Raw genomic sequence first — 16,964 nt, forward strand, 5'->3', positions numbered from 1 at the left:
AACATGCACTCAAATCAGAGCACACGGGCCTACAACATTTACGCCTCCATCAGAAATGCAGCCGCCGCGCCGGGATCCCAACCCGCGACCTGCGGGTCAGCAGCCGAGTACCTTATCCACTAAACTACTCGGTGTTCTTGTTTACATTCCCCAACATATCCAATGAACACCGTAGCGCTGAGCACCGAATTTGGTCGGCTCAGTGACCGTTCCTCCCCAGTGGTTATTTCTTCGTAACGCACTCATGCTGCGGCGTTCGCGTGGTTACCTTACGTACATGCGTAGCTGGCATTCTGCATAAAGGAGGGAAAATTTTGGACTGGAAGTCAAAACAAATGTTTGATTCAATTGCAGCGATTTATTAATTAAGTGGCCGACTGGTTATGGTTTATGCAATTGATGCTATGTCAGTGCTGTAGTTTTTTTTTCCTGTTAGAGAAAGTGATGGCAGGACTTGTTTCTTTCATTTATTATCAGGAACATGTCACACTGCTGCGTGCCCTTCTGCTTGTCAGATAGGAAACAAAAAAAAAAAACTTTGGGCGCGAGACGCCAGCATGCGCAGTGATGTTGTCAACGGCGCTGCCGACGCCGAATTCACGAGTAGGTGCGAGTATAAAATGCTCCACATTTTAAAAAGTCTGACAGCGCAACTCACAAGATAAATCAAAATAGCGCATTCTGTGCTCACGGGATACAGTCAAATAAATGGGTCACTTTCTTGTTCCTGTCGTGGAACTACCCCTGATTCAGATTGTAACGCTGTTTAGAGAATTATTACGGGTGTGCTGACGTAATCACTGCTGCGATGCGTAGCCTGACGTGGTTTTATTGCTTTTAGGGACGAAGCTCTTTATAGCATCACTTGGTCGATCATCCTTATATCCAGTGCTCGTAGCCAGCATATCCACGGAGTGAATGATATGATGAGTGGGGCGAAGCGTCCGTCCGTCTGATGCGTGCTGTAGTGTGATAGGAGTCGATGGACGCATGGTCAAACGAATGCACGGACGGACGGACGGATGGACAGATGCTTCGCCCCACTAATCAGTCACTCCGTGCATACGCCACGATTTTGTTCATCTCACCCTCGCCGAACAGCGTTTTGCTCGTCGTTGAGAAGTCCCACTGAACGTGCCTCATCTCTAGGGGAGACCAGTTGTGGTGATCACGGCTGGACGGCAGACGTGCCTGCCTAAAAACCGAAGAACGTTTCTAAGAAGCTAAGAACCACGTCACGGCGCAGCAAGAATTCTCGAAACAGCGGTATAATGAAAAGCAGTGCTAGTTCAATGAGAGCAAGAAGAATTAATTTAATAGAGTTTTAAAAGAAATCAATAGACGTAGAACGTGGCACTCTTCTGACCTCGCTTGCGGAGCGGGCTGCCATTTTTCTTTCATTTTCGCCCCCCCCCCCCCCTACTATACAGCCCGCGAATTTCGAAGTATAGTTTCGAGCACATGCGAATCGCTTGCAGAGGCATCACAATTTTAACTGCTCTAATATGGGCGGCGTCAATCTACAGCAAAATAAAAACCACATTTGAAAATAAAATGACCCAGCGTTGACTTTGCCTCTCGCACTCGTTGACCCGGCATTTCCAAACGAACGCAAAGTTATATAGAAGCGCAAAGCTTTTTTTTTTCTCGCCACATAGAAGATTTGCCAACAGCGCGGCAGCATTTTCGGATGGATGGATGGATGGATGGATGGATGTGGCTGTACCCTTTAGATCGGGCGGCGGCTAACGCCACCTAGCCGTAATACTTAGTGAACTAACCATTACATTTATCTTTTTTCCTTTAAATAATGAAGTTGAGGATTCGTACTTCGCAGTGAAGGGTTTAACTTTCACTCGTGCCTTGACTTTAGCCACCAATCAGATAACCTCCTTCTAGTTAAGTCTACCCGCTTAAAGTCTATTTTGCCCTCGCTGTCCCTAAATCCCAGTGCTTTGAAAAACTCTGCGCCATCATCCTGAACTATAGGGTGAAGCCCTTTACAGAACATTATCAAGTGTTCGGCAGTTTCTTCTTTCTCTCCACACGCACTGCATATTGTGTCGACCCCTTCGTATTTGGCCCGATATGTCTTGGTTCGCAGTACTCCCGTCCTGGCCTCAAACAGTAGAGAACTACCCCGAGTATTATACCTCTTTCTTTTTTTTTTCGCTCTTTCTTTTCGACCAAAAGAAAGAGCGCCGCCTTGCGGAGAAAAGAGTGGGCCACGCCCACCTCTGGAAACACGCGCTCTTCGTGCGATTGGGATGGCCGGAGAGAAACCCGCCGCGCGCCCACCATCTCGGAGGCCATGCGGCCATATAGTTTCATACAATAATACCTTGAGAGGAATCTGGCGCTGCGATGATGTACCCTCATGGGAATTAGGGCAAGTACAGGCTTCGGATTGAATCGCGTTAGCTAGCGAATTGTCTACAGATCTTTTTCTACAGTCTCAGTTTCGTTCTTCATGTACAGTAGGTAGTGGGGTGTGTGCAAAGGACTGAAGCTGCGCCTTTGTTGTTCTAAGAAGTTAGGGATCTCAATTTGCTGCAACGCTGAAGCTCTATAAGTCGTGTTTGACAGTTTAAGCGAAGCGTTGTCCACTCACCACTGCGCATAGCCGTAGCGTCCCATGCCAGTGTAGGATATTACATTAATTTCACGTTTGTTGTTATTGCGTCTAGCCAAAACTCATTGAAATTAACTGCAAAACGACGGCGACGCTAAGTAGACGCGCCGCCACACTCTTCTGACTCGACTTCACAGCAAAACGAGAGGTGCGTTAGGAGCATACCACTTGAACAGACGCACCATGGCATCGCAGCAGATGAAACGTTAAGTGTTCCTCACTTAATGCTGTGCTGTTATTTCCATAAATAAATATTGCGTACTTTCAAGGGCAAAATAAGAATGTTTATTTTGAAATGTTGTAAAAAAGAATTCATTACATCTTGATGTGAAATCTGGAACGCAATGGCAGAGCAATGCAAACCCTGGTGATTAAATTTGTCCAGGTTTCACTTCTACTACCTAGTCACAAAAACCTTTTGCAATAAAGTTTGCGTGCAAAAAATGAAGCAAGTTCCAATTAGACATAACTTCATATCATTTTCTTTTACACTCGGCAAACAAGCGTCGCGAATTTCAAGAACGTGATCCATCCGAAGCAGATCCGAACCCTGTACTTCCCATAATTCCCATGAGGGTACAAGCGCCGCTGAAGGAGCCCGCGTAGACACTAGCGCCAGATTCCCCTCTAGGTATTATTGTATGAAACTCTATGGTCGGGGCACAGGGAGGGGGGGGGGCTTTTTTGGCTGATTGATTGATTTATATGTGGGGTTTAACGTCCCAAAACCACCATATGATACTGCTGAGTACTTGAGCGTTCGTTCGTTAATAAAACCCAAGGAGTTGACATTTGCAACGCAACGGACTCGAGGGCGGTAATGGTGCCTTGCTTATTTGAATAGTACATATTTTGAGAAAAGAAATTATAACTGCCTCGGTCCTGCAAGAGCTGGTCCAATAGAAAATGTGTTGAAAGCACCACTAAGGCTGAGTAAGGTCCGGGCTCGGCCTAGTTAACAAACTTATTTATTTATTTATTTATTTATTTATTTATTTATTTTTTATTTATTTATTTATTTATTTATTTATTTATTTATTTATTTATTTAAGTACTCTCAATGCCATTTGGGGCGTTACACAGAGGAGTGGTCACTTGGGAGTGGTGTTACAAGTCAGAAATAGCAGTCTTGAATGATGCATGATCAGGGTTGATGGCGATATAGGCAGGAAGGTGGTTCCATTCAGATGAAGTCTTGGGCACATAGGAGCGGATGTACATGTTCGTATGGCAGAATGGTACATGAACTTTGAAGTCGTGGTCGATGCGAGCCGAAACATATGAAGGTACGTGGCGAGAACAATGTCCGTTCTATTTCAGTATTCATTGAAAAAAATTGTGAAAGAACCGTAGGCAGGTCTGCTTTCTTTTGTTAGGGGTAGGGAGGTCGAGAGAAGTTTTTATTAATGAGATATTATCAGTGTGAGAGTAATTAGCGGCAATGAAACGAGCTGAACGATTCTGACTGGCTTCTAGGGCGTTAACAAGTGTACAAGAATTAGGATCCCCGATTGATGAGGCATGCTCGAGCTGAGATCTGACTAGTGTTTTATAAAGAAGAAGTTTTAATGAAACAGCCGCTAATGAAAAGTTACCGCGCAAGAAGCCGAGAGTGCGGTTTGCATTCTTAATCACATAAGTAATATGACTATATTCTATGTTAAGTTGTTATAAATGGGAACACCTAGATATTTGTAAGTAGTCACATATGGTAACTGAAAATTAATAATTCAATAAGCGGGCTAATGCATCCAGTACTTCCTCGAGAGATCGTCATCTTTTTACACTTGTTGGTATTCAGTTTCATGGACCAGAGTGAACACCAGGAGGTAATGCTGTCAAGATCGGATTGAAGTTGTGATGAATCATGCGGGTTAGTTATTATGCGATAGATGACACAATCATCGGCAACTGAACAGCCTGATTGTCTATGTAATGCAGGATGAAAGGTCATTAGTATAAATTAGAAAGAGCAAGGATCCAAGGACAGAACCTTGTGGCACACCAAATGTTACGGAACAATTGAGTGAGTTATGACCTTTAGCTGTTACTTGTTGAGTTCTGTTAGGCAAGAAGCATTCAATCCACCGTAATATGCTTAAGTCTATATTTAGCTTGCTTAGTTTCAGTAGGAGTAAAAGGTGAGAAACTGTGTCAAAAGCTTTTTGAAAATCAAGAAAAATGCAGTCGAAAATGGAGTCAGTGTCAGATGCTGTAAATGAGTCATTTGTGAAGAGAAGTAGTTGGGTTTCGCATGAGTAGTGTTTCCTAAAACCATGCTGACTGTTGTGAAAGTTTTTTTTTTCGAGATATAAAATTAAGTTAGAATCGAAGATATGTTCTAGAAGCTTACATAGAATACTAGTCAACGTAATGGGCCTGTAATTAGAAGGATTTGATGAGTCACCTGGTTTAGGTACAGGAACCACCTTCCCCGCCTTCCAGTCACTGGGCAACGGGGCATGTTGCAATGACTATGAAAAGAGCTGTGAAAAAAATTACTGAACAATAAATGGCCGCCTGTTTGAGAAATTGGTGAGTGATTCCACCTATCCCAGGTGTTGATGCTTTCATTTTAAGTATGAGGTGAAAAGTCCTAATTAATCTATGATTATTGGTTCCATTCGGTGATATACTGGATCAGCTTCAATTGGTAAATGATTAGAGTTGTGAGCAGAAAACGCGTTTTTAAATACAAATTGCAAAGCTTCACAGCACCTGTCACTTGAAATAGCCAAACCAAATTCGTTACAAAGATCGATGTTTTTATTCTTCGGACCATTTTCAATACACCAAAACTTACGAGGGTTAGACTGTATAAGAGAAAGAAGTATATCGCTAAAAAAATATATTTAGCAATTTGATAAGCTTTTTTTTATATTCTAATGTTGCATTGTGATAAGCCGCCAATCTCTCCGTGGTATCAGATGACGAAACGATGCGGTAAAGTCGATTTTTTTTTTTTCGTTACCGGAGAAGTGCTGAGGTGAACCTCGGAGAGCGGAATGCCACTCGAACAGTTCGCAAAGGAATATAGCAATCTATAAGTGAATTAAACTTATTTTTAAACAATACCCAATTCTCCTCTACAGTGTTTTCAGCAGCAGATGCAATGTGTTTTTCAGTGAAAATTTCTAACTCGGTACATATGGATGCATAACCAGCTTTCGCATAATCTTTTATAACTTTGGTTGCGTGCATAGGACGCTGATGATTGATTGATTTGTGGGGTTTAACGTCCCAAAACCACCATATGATTATGAGAGACGCCGTAGTGGAGGACTCCGGAAATTTTGACCACCTGGGGTTCTTTAACGTGCACCCAAATCTGAGCACACGGGCCTACAACATTTCCGCCTCCATCGGAAATGCATATGAGTATGAGAGACGCCGTAGTGGAGGACTCCGGAAATTTTGACCACCTGGGGTTCTTTAACGTGCACCTAAATCTGAGCACACGGGCCTACAACATTTCCGCCTCCATCGGAAATGCAGCCGCCGCTGCATAGGATGCTGTGGTTGAATTTCGCAAGTGAAGTGTACAACGCGATGGTCACTAAGTCCAGGCAGGTAATGAATCGATGAAATGACCGAAGGATTAATTGCGAAAACCAAGTGAAGTATTTTGGAAGAAAATGCTGTTATGCGCGTACATGGGTTCAAGGATTACTTCGAAAAAATTGAAATCTTTGCTTTATTTAAAAAGCGATTACACTCCGCTGAAAGACAGCTAGCCGTTTCATCCTCACTGCTCCTAGTAATTGCTGGGAAATGAAAGTCATGACAAATATTTATGAATTTGGGTATCTGACAGAAATAGCGTGCAAACATTTGTGGAAGTTATCGCAAAAATTGGAGGAGCAGTTAGGCGGACGGTAGCAAGCACACAAAATCACTTCTTGATACGCAAAGCGAACGCATGCGCATACTAGTTCAAGTGGCGAACATGTAGGAATAGTATGGGAAGAAAATTGATCTCATATCGTGAGGAACACTGCCCCCTGTCCTTCTTATTCGATCAGATATGTAAGAATTGGAGGTGTTCTTGCAATGTAAAACTTCAGTATTGCTGATTTTACTCGGCAACCAAGTTTCTGTTAGCACTATACTTTGTCTGCAGAACAGTCATCAATTAAAGAAGATAGCACTTTAGCGCGTGTGTTACATATATAACTCAACATTTCGAGGAGGAGGTTTTACATAAACTTCTCGACCTCTTTGCTTCAAAATACATCATTATTTGTTGATTACGTAATTATTTATTGAAAAGGCAAAGAAACAATGATTTTCTTTATGTTAGTAAACTACTCTTTCACGATACCAAAAACACAACTCTTACCGTAACAAGACGCTTTGTAAGCGAGAAAACATGCAAGAAGAAAGTACTTGTGGTGACGCCAATAGAAGTGACGTCATAGATTTGGGTGGCGTCCACTGGGGCCTACGTGATTCTCAGTCCAAAGAAAGAGAGATTTCTTTTTAAAGGGGCCATGGATTTCATATGCCAAGTTCCTGGAAATTTCTTTGAGACCATGTAGCCAAAATACGAAATACAAATCTTTGGCGTCACGTACCAAGCAAGACTTTGGCTTCGGCGTGCAAAATTTCAACATTGTCTTTCTCCTTAATTAATCAACCTATGCTTGACAAACTAATGTCATGTCCTCAGAGCACTCGTTATCGATCTACACCAATTTGTTGCACAAAGCGCCTAGGAAATCTATGAAGATGTTGGAGAACTTGAGAAACACGTCCCATGCAGTTGAGAAGTTCGCCCAAGAAAAGACAAGCACATACCCACATAGGCTGAGATACACAGCTTTTCGCTTTATTTCTTCCCATGAGCTATAAAATCTTGCCCACTATCAAGCCTGAGAAATTGCTGTAGTGGTATTTCTTGTCTGAGGAAATCAGAAAAGACACTTTAATTTCTACAAACCATAACAAAGTGCCTCTAGGCGTCATTAGGGGGTGCGGGAAAAGAAGTGACAAATAAAAACTATCCCTGTTGTTTCAAATACCCTATAGTTAGGGGGAAAATAACCTTCGCAAAGTTAAAATTCACTGTCATATTTTAAAATTTCACAGATTTCTGACCGCCGAAACTCGAGAGCTCCATGAAAGCGCACATTTCATGAACCGGCCATGGCTGAAAACACTGCGACTCAAGTAGTAAAAAAAAAAAAAAAAAACAGTGTCCTCCTGGTGGCTTTAGCTGTCTCCACGCTGTTTCTCCCGCTTCATTTCTGCACTTCAATGGCGGCATGCGGAGCGGCTGCCCGTGTGATGGCGCATCCAGGCATGAACATTGGTGAGTTCCGTCCAGTTGTTGTTTTGTGTATTCGTGATAGCAGAAAGTGATGAATGACTATTTCGCCGCGAGCGAAAATGCCGCGTCGATGTGCGTGGTCAGTTTGTGTGCGTAAACAACGACCTCGCAGAGCTGGCGTGTAGCGCTCTAAGTGTGGCCGAGTCAGAGTGTACTAGACCTAGTTCATTGTGTAACTAAGTCCGCAGAAATGTAATGTTCTCTGTCCGACACCGATTCTACTGGTTGCGCCCTACATCAAGGTTAAGCGACTCGACACAATAAACGGATGGAGCACGGTCCCGAGCTTAGTAGCGATTCTGCCGGTTTTGTTATGATAAGGCACACGTGGTGTATTCGCGTGTTGCAGATCTAAAAAGTGGTCCGATCAGCAGTGGCTCACCCGGAGACGACGTAAACTTGCCACCGCGAGTCTTTTCGTTGCACCATGATCGGCGCCGACTCAAACAGCGATGTGCAGACTATGATATAGCGTAAGTTGAAGCATTCGCCTTACGACGACCGATCGGTGTGCGTAGAGCACATATACTGCACGAATAGTTTGGTCCCCGACTTTCTCAAACACTCCGCACTGATCATAAGAGTGGCCCCAGTGTGTGCTTGCGAAATGTACACTATGGTATCTTTAACGACTGTCCTAACAAATTCAATTTGACTTTTTTTTATGATCACTGGAAGCACACGCTGGTTATTCTGACCAATGAAGACTACAGAGCGCGTCGCCTACCTCATCATTTGAAGAATTGTATTGTTGGGCTTTGTTGGGGGCATCAGAATAAATAATTTCTAGCTACTGGTTGTTTTTGTGCTTGCTTTAGCGGTTGGTAAAACGACGTACTCTGCATGTTCATTGTCTGCATTGGCACTGATGCATCACCATTTTGTTAATACACAACAGTGCCTAACGTTATCTTCACATAAAAGTAAAATCTAAAATACAGTAATTCAGCATACAACCAATTGTGGTGGGTAGCCTAATCGACGCGCTAAATGTCCCAGAAGTATCTTCTATGGGTAGCACATTTGGTTCGCAAAATGTCCTGGTGGACCAACTGATTACGTATCAGTGCCCTCTAAATCCAGAAATAATGCCAGAAATACCCTGGTGAACCTTTTGTGGCTGTTCAGTAGAATCTTTCTTGGACTACATCGAGACTTGTTGAGCATGTTTTCAGGACGTTCAAATGTCCTCATGAGAACGTTTTAAAAACGCCTTGAAGATGACTTTCTGTTGGCTGGGTGTACACTATGCATATTTTTTTCTGCAAGTAGGATGGGAATTATCAAGTGTATTAGGTATCCGATATTTTAGCAAGAAAAAGGATTTCCAGCATGAGCTCATCTTCGACTGGGAGCGCAAAAAGAAAGGAGACTGAACAGAACGCTCTCCTCACTTTTTTTTTGCACTCCCTATCAAAATGAAAGGCATGCTCTATATATCAAACCCAATCGTGCACCATTATGGGTATGTCATCTTCAGCATGCTTCAGGTGTCTTCAGCCTAGTCGCACCTTGCTACGGCAAAAGAAATAGAGGAAAAAAGCCAAGTTTATTACATATGTTATTAATACGCATATCTAGATAAAACTCAACAAACCGCGCGCACCACGTGTCCTTCTCGAATACGTATAAACAACCGAAAGGACTGGGAAAGTGTCCTTGTATACCAGTAGTGTATACCACTGCTGGTATACATACAGTCTATAAGGCCGAAGAACCTGTGTCTCTATTTACTGCGTTTCAGTTTGCTTTTACTTGTACTTTTTTACTCGCTGCGCTCTGTTATGCGTTTGACTTCGAGGATATCAGTAAATGAAGTAAATTTTTGTGACATAGTTAACAGTTCATTACTTTACAAGTTATTGTGTGCAAAGTCAAATTATCAAGAGATTACTCCCTACTGAAACGTTCCGTATGCGATGTCCAATAATTCCGTATGTTTCCGTAAGAATCTTACGGAAATATACGGAAAATATATAGGAAACATATGTATTCTTTATGAAAACATATGGAATTATTGGACTCACATACGAAACGTTTCAGTAGGGCTGCTGTAAGCACGCCATGCTCTGTTGCATCAGATATTGTACCGCGATGCAGCTTCTTCCGCTGGCCACAGGGACGCACAAAATCTCCCTTGCAAATTTTTATTTAAGGTTTAAGCTGTCGTAAATCTCTGACTTGCCCCACAGGAGCAAATTTTGGACGTCTCTGCAGACTTCTGCAGAACGAACATAGCTTTCCAGCTCATCGCTTCATTGCTCTTAATCGCGAACGTCGCGCTACTCTTCAACACAATGTATAAAGCGCCTATGTGAGGGTTTCTCCTTGCAGGTGTCAGCAGCGTATGTTAAACATGCTTTTTGTTATGCTTTTTTATACAATATAATGGTGTATGGACTACGCGGACTGGCAGGAGGTGGACGAAGATATTGCTATCTGTTTTCGGGTTTCGTTCCAGTTTGTTAGTAAAGGCGATAAGCTTCTCGACGCTTACTCGCTGTGTGCATATGGTTCAAGGTAAGGGAACATAACCGAGTGCGGAAATTGTAACTGTCTTTCTTGAAGCCAGATATATTGCCGAGTGAATATACTTCCCTCTACAACTTGTTTAATAGATCTATGCCATTACTGCACATTACACCACTGTTTGGGCAGTATCGTATTGCTCTCGGAACACGGTGAAAGCGGCAGATGTTAACAATGTGGGCACACAGAGCAGGCTACGCGTGTCCAAGTCGCGTCACATGATCACGTGGAACTATAACGGAGACACGGAGAGACATCGTCTCGTCTTTACAATGATTCTATGTACGCGCACTGAGCTTTCGTTTTTAGACTATAGACTGGGAACTTTCTCCGGCGTTGTCCTACTTTGGAGCTCTCTGGTCCCCATTTCGATGATGAAGTTACAGATATAAGTTTATTATACTACATTTATTGCTGTAATTACAAACTAACATTCCGGACAGAAAACTACAGCGCATGCTATCAACAAAACAAAGAATAGGGAGATGCTAATTGACTTTGTATGAGCCCAGTCAAAGTAGCACCATATGGAAGAAGCTATAAGGAAGTTGAAGACCTGTCGCTCATGAAATTTCTCCCAATAACTTGCCCCAGATGAAAACAATATATAATGCGTTTTTTTTTTCGAGATACGAAAGTTCAAGTTCAGCCCGACCTGAATCCGCCACCTCTAACCCGGGACCGACCCTAAGCCAAAAACCCAAGGCCCAAACCCCGCCCGCGCCTGCCATGAAAACTTCTTTACCCGGTCTGGGTTTTCGGGTATAGGCCTGAGCCCGTGCAGTGGTCGGGAAGATATGAATTCGCGTGTACGTTAGTACATAGAAAGCGAAAAAAAAAACTGAAGAACTAAGGTTAATCTGCGATAAGACGCGGAAAGATTGGCTGCGTTTTTTTTTTTTTAACGGAGCCCTAACTCAGCTACACAAGATTGGGACGTAGTGTAATATTATTAATCACTGCGAATAATACATCACTGCGACTAAACGATTCTCTTGCCAAATTGTGGGCTCTCTATATACATATTTTAAAATGCACAATTGACACTTTTTAAATCATAAATAACTAACTAGCGTTTCTAGAAATGAAGCAATTTGGAAAGTATTGGGAAAATTCACCTTACTATCGGCCAGTCCTGTCCAATGCGTACAAGCCATGTGCAGAGGAAAAGAACACCGCAGTGTTTCATACCATGGTACATCAAATTCTGAACGCGTGTTGCGTACTTGTTGCACTATCAAAACATTTCGATGTTCGTTCTTACATTGCCCAACGTATTCACTTAACACCGTACAATTCACAGTGCGAATGGACGACCATAAGTGACCAAAACGTGCCTGTAACCAGCCCGCACGTGGTTGTCACAGAACCAGAGACGTTAAGTATAGGCATAGTATAGACGCATGGCGACCACCTGCACCCTCCTCCCTGTATGCTGCTTCTGCGGCTCGACGGGAGGATTCTGGAAACGGCGTTACAATGAAAAGCTGTGGTAGTTCCGTGAAAGTAAAGAAAAAGCAACCCTTTTAATCGAGTGTAACCCGTGAGCGTAGAACGCGGCACTCTTCTGACTTCACTTGTTGATCGAGCTGTCATTTTTTTCTTCGCCAGTGCCCCCCATACTCTACAGCTTGCAAACTTCGAAGTACAGCAAGTTTTCAACACACACTGATCTCTTTCAGAGACATCGCAATTATAAGTACTCTAATACGGGCGGGGCGAATCTACAGCAAAAAATTCAATTTGAGAATATATACGCCCAAACATTGACTTTGCCTCTCGTACACCTTGGCCCTAGATTTCCAAATGAGTTCGAAGTTATAAAAAAACCCAAAACCATTTTTTTTTCTCTCCTCATGAAATCTTCGCCAACAGTGTGGCAGTGTTTTCGACTATACGAAGCAGCGCCGTGGTGCGGAGAAAAGAGTGGGCCATGCCCACATATGAAAACACACTCTCTCCGTGCGATTGGGACGGCCAGAGAAAAACCCATTGCGCACCCGCCATCTCGGAGGCCATAAACAGGGTCAACCTTGAAAAAAGGTATATTACCCTATTGCGCGCGTTGAGAAGCGGCCGCATAGTTCCTTTATTTCTGCCATGCCGCACGCGCGCGCTCGAAAAAGTAGAAAGCGGTGTCTAAAGACATTGAAGTGCGCCACAATGCGTAGCATCGCGTTGGAACGATGGCAACGTATCGTTCTATCACTTCCCGAAGAATGCAGACGATGCGCGACGGAAAACGGCGCAAATCAGAAGCTTACGCGTTGGAAAGAAGGTGACAGACACAATGGTAATTCGTTCTAATCAATGCACTCAGGCCGACTTAATTCTCCTCCGTGAGTACAGCACTATTTAGCGTGTGTGCATTCTTATTTATATTCGGTCTTCTCTGACCACGAAGTATATATATATGCAAGTGCTTTAGGAAATTTATTGCGTTAGGTGTGTCACCATTTTTCGCGTATGCTTGTTTTCTCTGCAAGTCGCAGTGCACATTCTCAAATTAAGCTGCTGTAATCCTTCCACCCCGAACATTTTTTTTAATTTCGAATGTGTGTAAATACTCTCACACAAACGCATGCGTGAAAGTCGCTCGTGCGTAGCGTACGTGTATGTATGTTCGTGTGCATATATCTCATGCCCGTGCATTCGTAGCGTGTGTAGTGTGCATGCATATATCTGCTTTGATTATGAACTACTGTCGATTCGAACAAGGGAGTGCTCTTAAGCAACCGACCTTATTCACTAGAAACTTAATAACATGGATCGCGAACAAAATGGAAGCAGCGCTCATATTACAATCGAAACTACCCAGACAACACTCGACGACCTGAGGTCGTCCTCATATGGTACAAACGTCCTCGGCAGTTTCAGGACGTCCTCATTTGGTCCTCTAGTCGACACTTGCAGGATTATCCCCAAAATGCCCCTTTGAGACCTTTTTAAGGACGAAGAATTGTCCTGATATCGTCTGCTCGAGGACGTTTTGAGGATATGCATGTTTCGTAGGTGCATGCAGCTTTCGCAATTCGTGTTTGGTTAATTTTCTGGCTGTTAACGAATAAGTCCACGGGATTTCGTATGCCTACTTTCGAGTCATAATAGTAAAGTACTTCTCGATCATTAAAATGAGATAGTTACACGAGGAAGCACTTCAAGCCAACACGAGAAAGACGTGTTCTTTTATTTATTATTTATTTATTTACTTTGTAAGTGATCGTAGGCCAAACTTTCTGCCTGCACGTTTTCGTTGGTCGTGATCTACCGCCGACGTGCATACGGAATTATATCGCACTGACTGTGGTCTGACCCGTTTCCCCAATGAACGCACGTGCGGCAGACCAAGTTTGGTGCGAGTATAAACGGTGTCGGCTCCAAAATGAATGCAGGCGTGAAAACTGTGAATAGCGAGCACGTTATTCTCGAGTGTCCAGTGTTGCAATGCCGCACGGTCCCATCGAGCAGACGACAACTGACCATGCTGACGACTGGGCTGGCCTAGGTTATCGTGAATAGAGCAGCATTGGAACTAGAACGCTGTGGGAAAACGAATGGGCGACTGAAGTTGTGGTGGTGCTAACAAAAAAAAAGCAGTACCTTAATGCGGTCACCATGCGCAGTCAAGGTGCTTTTAAATCTGGATGTCTACGACACTGTTTACCCATTTTAAAGTGACGCAACTATCATCATCATCATTATGGGCCTGCAGTAAGTCAAGTCGAGTCATTGGTCGAGTCAACATTCCAATACAACACTTCTCGCCATAGAGGAAGCTTCTCGCAGAAGCCCTCAAAGAATCGTAAGCATGCCAGGTGAGTGTCTTCTGTTAAATTTTCATATTGAAGTTGTAAGCCGCAAAGGTAAATAAATAAAAAAAGAGAGGACAGTTGATTTTCAGCCTCGCGCTGTATATCTTTACTGCTTATTCATGTATGTATGTACAAACCAACTGACTAGCCTAACAACGTGTTCTGGTGGTGGGTGTTCTTTGGTCTAGCCACCATTCTACTGTGCTCTGTGCTGTTCAAGATGGCTGAGAGCGCGGATCGCAAATTTCGGCGTGAAATTAATCGGCGCGTCAATGCTAGTTTTCAGCTTATTGACAGTGAGGCCGATGTCATAAATGACACGCGGTACGTTGACCGAGATTCCCGCAACGCCGAAAGAGAGAGCGACTTGCCCTCCGAGGCTTGTGCGGTCGACCTCGAAGACGGCCATCGTCGCCTTTGTGTTCATGACAGAGAACGGCCTTCGGCACACTCCTCGATCGTTCCAGAAACGGATGTGCCCCAAGGACACGTTTTGATTTCTGGCGACGCGTGCTACCCCAGCGGCACCTTTTCAACACAACAGTGAGGCTTCAAGATGAGACAAATGATGATGTGGTTTTGACACCGGTCAAGGATATTGACCAATTTCTAAGTCTTGAGGGGAGACTTGCTGCTGATGGCAACATTAAGCTAAAGCTTGTACGTCATTCATTATATTTTTCTATAATTTTTTTTTCTAGTCACTGCATTAAGCTACTCTTCTAAAAAAAATAATGACCTCAAAACTTTACAGATACAGCAGCTTGCTGGCCTTGGTGGCTCAACTTTTGGGGCAGCAGCCAGGAGGATGCTGGAGCTTCTGCTAAGCCTTGAGGTTGCTGTGCAGTTCAGCTGGGCAGGCCAAAAAGGCAAAAGGAAGTTTGTGGATCTAGGTGTCACAGATGTCATTTGCAGTGAGTAATTTGTTTCACAACACCATGTGCTGCAAGAGCCGTGTTTGAGTACAGACATTTCTAAGTCTGTTATCCACATTATCTTTCATTTGAAGTCAATAGCAAAAGAACAATCTTTTCATGAAAGCATTAAATTTTTTAGGATGCTTGCTAATTAAAATTATGTGCTTAAACGTGGAAAATTTTTAGCATGAAATATCTGTTGTCAGTAAGAAACCCTGCAGCTTCTTCAAGCACACTAGTATACTTGCATGGCACACATACGCAGGCATTCACTACTTGCAGAAGTTATTATCAGGTAGCACTACTAGGCATTCTTAACTGTAGTGGAAATCTTATGTACAGATGAAAACTAACAGATGGAAGCTCATAGTGATCACTGAGGATCTCTAAACAGGAATAAGTACCTAAGACAAGCTGGTCAACATTTTCATACATGGACGTATTTTCGTCAAAGGCGCCTCATCATTCTTTGCATGCTAGGTTTCAAAAAAGTTACAATGATGTCTTCTTCGTGGTGTTCTTCTTGTAATGCAACACATAGTGTCAATGTCAGTACTCTTGAAATTAACATGGGGAAGGATGGCAAGGACCTTTAATGATGATGTGCCCACCTATCAAAATGTCGATCATGCTGACTAGAGGTACTTCTTCAAACAACCTATGTAGCATTATATTAATGTATTATGTTTGTGTAATTCCTGTTTTATGAACTTTGTACTTTTTCAGAGGCCGTGAGGCGAAATTTTCCGGAAACAAAAAAAAATGACATCGAGTGTGTGATTAAAGTGTGGCTTCGGCATGCTGGGGAAAAGCTCCAGAAGCAGCGCTTAAGAACTTCTCGCACTCACCATGAGGGTGAGTTTTATTATCTGTGCTGTTGAAGCTATCATAACATATGATACTTTTGCTGTTATAGTTTAAATAATTTTCTTGCCTTACTCGAATTTTGATGTGTATGCAAGCATGAACTATATAAATCATTTTCACCATTATATAATGGCTAGTTCGTACCTGCACATTATGGTAATATAATTTTCATTTTATGCTTTCAAATCTGGCATGCTGTTATTGTCTTAATATTCTTATTGATACTCTAAATTCACTTGTGCTTCAAGATATGCTGCTTTCTATTACTACAGAATGTCTTCAAAGTGTCGCGTTGTCAAGCCCATCGGATGAAGACCTCTGAAGGCACAGGGCAAGAAGTCTCATCTAGTGAAAACTGCCAAGTTTCATTCCTGAAAATAAACATGTTTTCTGTGCATTGCTGTTTTTATTGCTATACTTGAAGAAATTGTTACTGAAACCTCACAGGCAGTGCTTTAAAGAGTGTGCATGTTCAGGCACTTTTGATTGATCAGTTGTCATTTCAGCGCTCCAAAAGAAGAATTAGAGCAACTTTTCGTAAGGTCTGATGAGTGCCTAGGTCTTGTATGCTTCGTCCTCAAAAAGTACTAGACTCATCATAATGTGCTCTTTTCTGGATGCCCTGAGGACGATCTGAGGCCGGACAAACGGACTGGTTTAGGACCACTTGAGGTTCATTTGAGGGCTTCCTCAGGTCATACTTTCGTACGGTGTAGGTCATCCTCAGGACAACCTCAGGTTGTCGGAGCGTTGTCTGGGTACCATTCGCCGTATCTCAAGCTGCACTGGCCTATAGGCATGATAGCTCTGTTCCGTAATCAAGTGAACAGCATTCGTATTCAGCTTTTGACAGGACAATAAAACTCAGTGGGATACAT

The 16,964-nt window shown here is 43.0% G+C and overlaps 2 protein-coding genes across 3 annotated transcripts in view; both read left to right on the forward strand.

Moving 5' to 3' along the window:
* Window positions 1–10,264, forward strand: part of LOC119176327 (uncharacterized) — a 90,039-nt gene extending 79,775 nt beyond the window's left edge. Inside the window, exons 5-6 of one of the 2 annotated variants that reach the window (XR_012886934.1) lie at window positions 7,721–7,943; window positions 8,640–10,264. Coding sequence is in view for 1 of the 2 variants with exons in the window: in XM_075877433.1 (XP_075733548.1) it covers window positions 7,721–7,805 (85 nt within the window). In the remaining variant the exon portion in view is untranslated. Of the gene's footprint in view, window positions 1–7,720 lie in introns of both variants that reach the window. The other variant, XM_075877433.1, reaches the window with a different exon arrangement.
* A 1,310-nt stretch (window positions 10,265–11,574) lies between these two features.
* LOC142775082 (uncharacterized) lies at window positions 11,575–16,483 on the forward strand. Its single transcript, XM_075876406.1, has 5 exons — window positions 11,575–11,685; window positions 14,825–14,962; window positions 15,057–15,216; window positions 15,946–16,074; window positions 16,359–16,483. The coding sequence occupies exons 1-5, from the start codon at window positions 11,575–11,577 to the stop codon at window positions 16,406–16,408; spliced, it is 588 nt and encodes a 195-aa protein (XP_075732521.1). The 3' UTR covers window positions 16,409–16,483.
* The last annotated feature ends 481 nt before the right edge of the window (window positions 16,484–16,964 follow it).

This window comes from Rhipicephalus microplus, chromosome X, assembly GCF_043290135.1.
Source record: "Rhipicephalus microplus isolate Deutch F79 chromosome X, USDA_Rmic, whole genome shotgun sequence".
Taxonomy (NCBI): Eukaryota; Metazoa; Arthropoda; class Arachnida; order Ixodida; family Ixodidae; genus Rhipicephalus; species Rhipicephalus microplus.

Bases quoted from the DNA above. Each gene is read 5' to 3' on its own strand.
- LOC142775082 (XM_075876406.1), top strand. From the start codon at position 11,575: ATGAAGCAATTTGGAAAGTATTGGGAAAATTCACCTTACTATCGGCCA. The intron at 15,217-15,945 runs GTGAGTAATTTG...GTACTTTTTCAG, and splicing joins TGTCACAGATGTCATTTGCA to AGGCCGTGAGGCGAAATTTT. The intron at 16,075-16,358 runs GTGAGTTTTATT...CTATTACTACAG, and splicing joins TTCTCGCACTCACCATGAGG to AATGTCTTCAAAGTGTCGCG.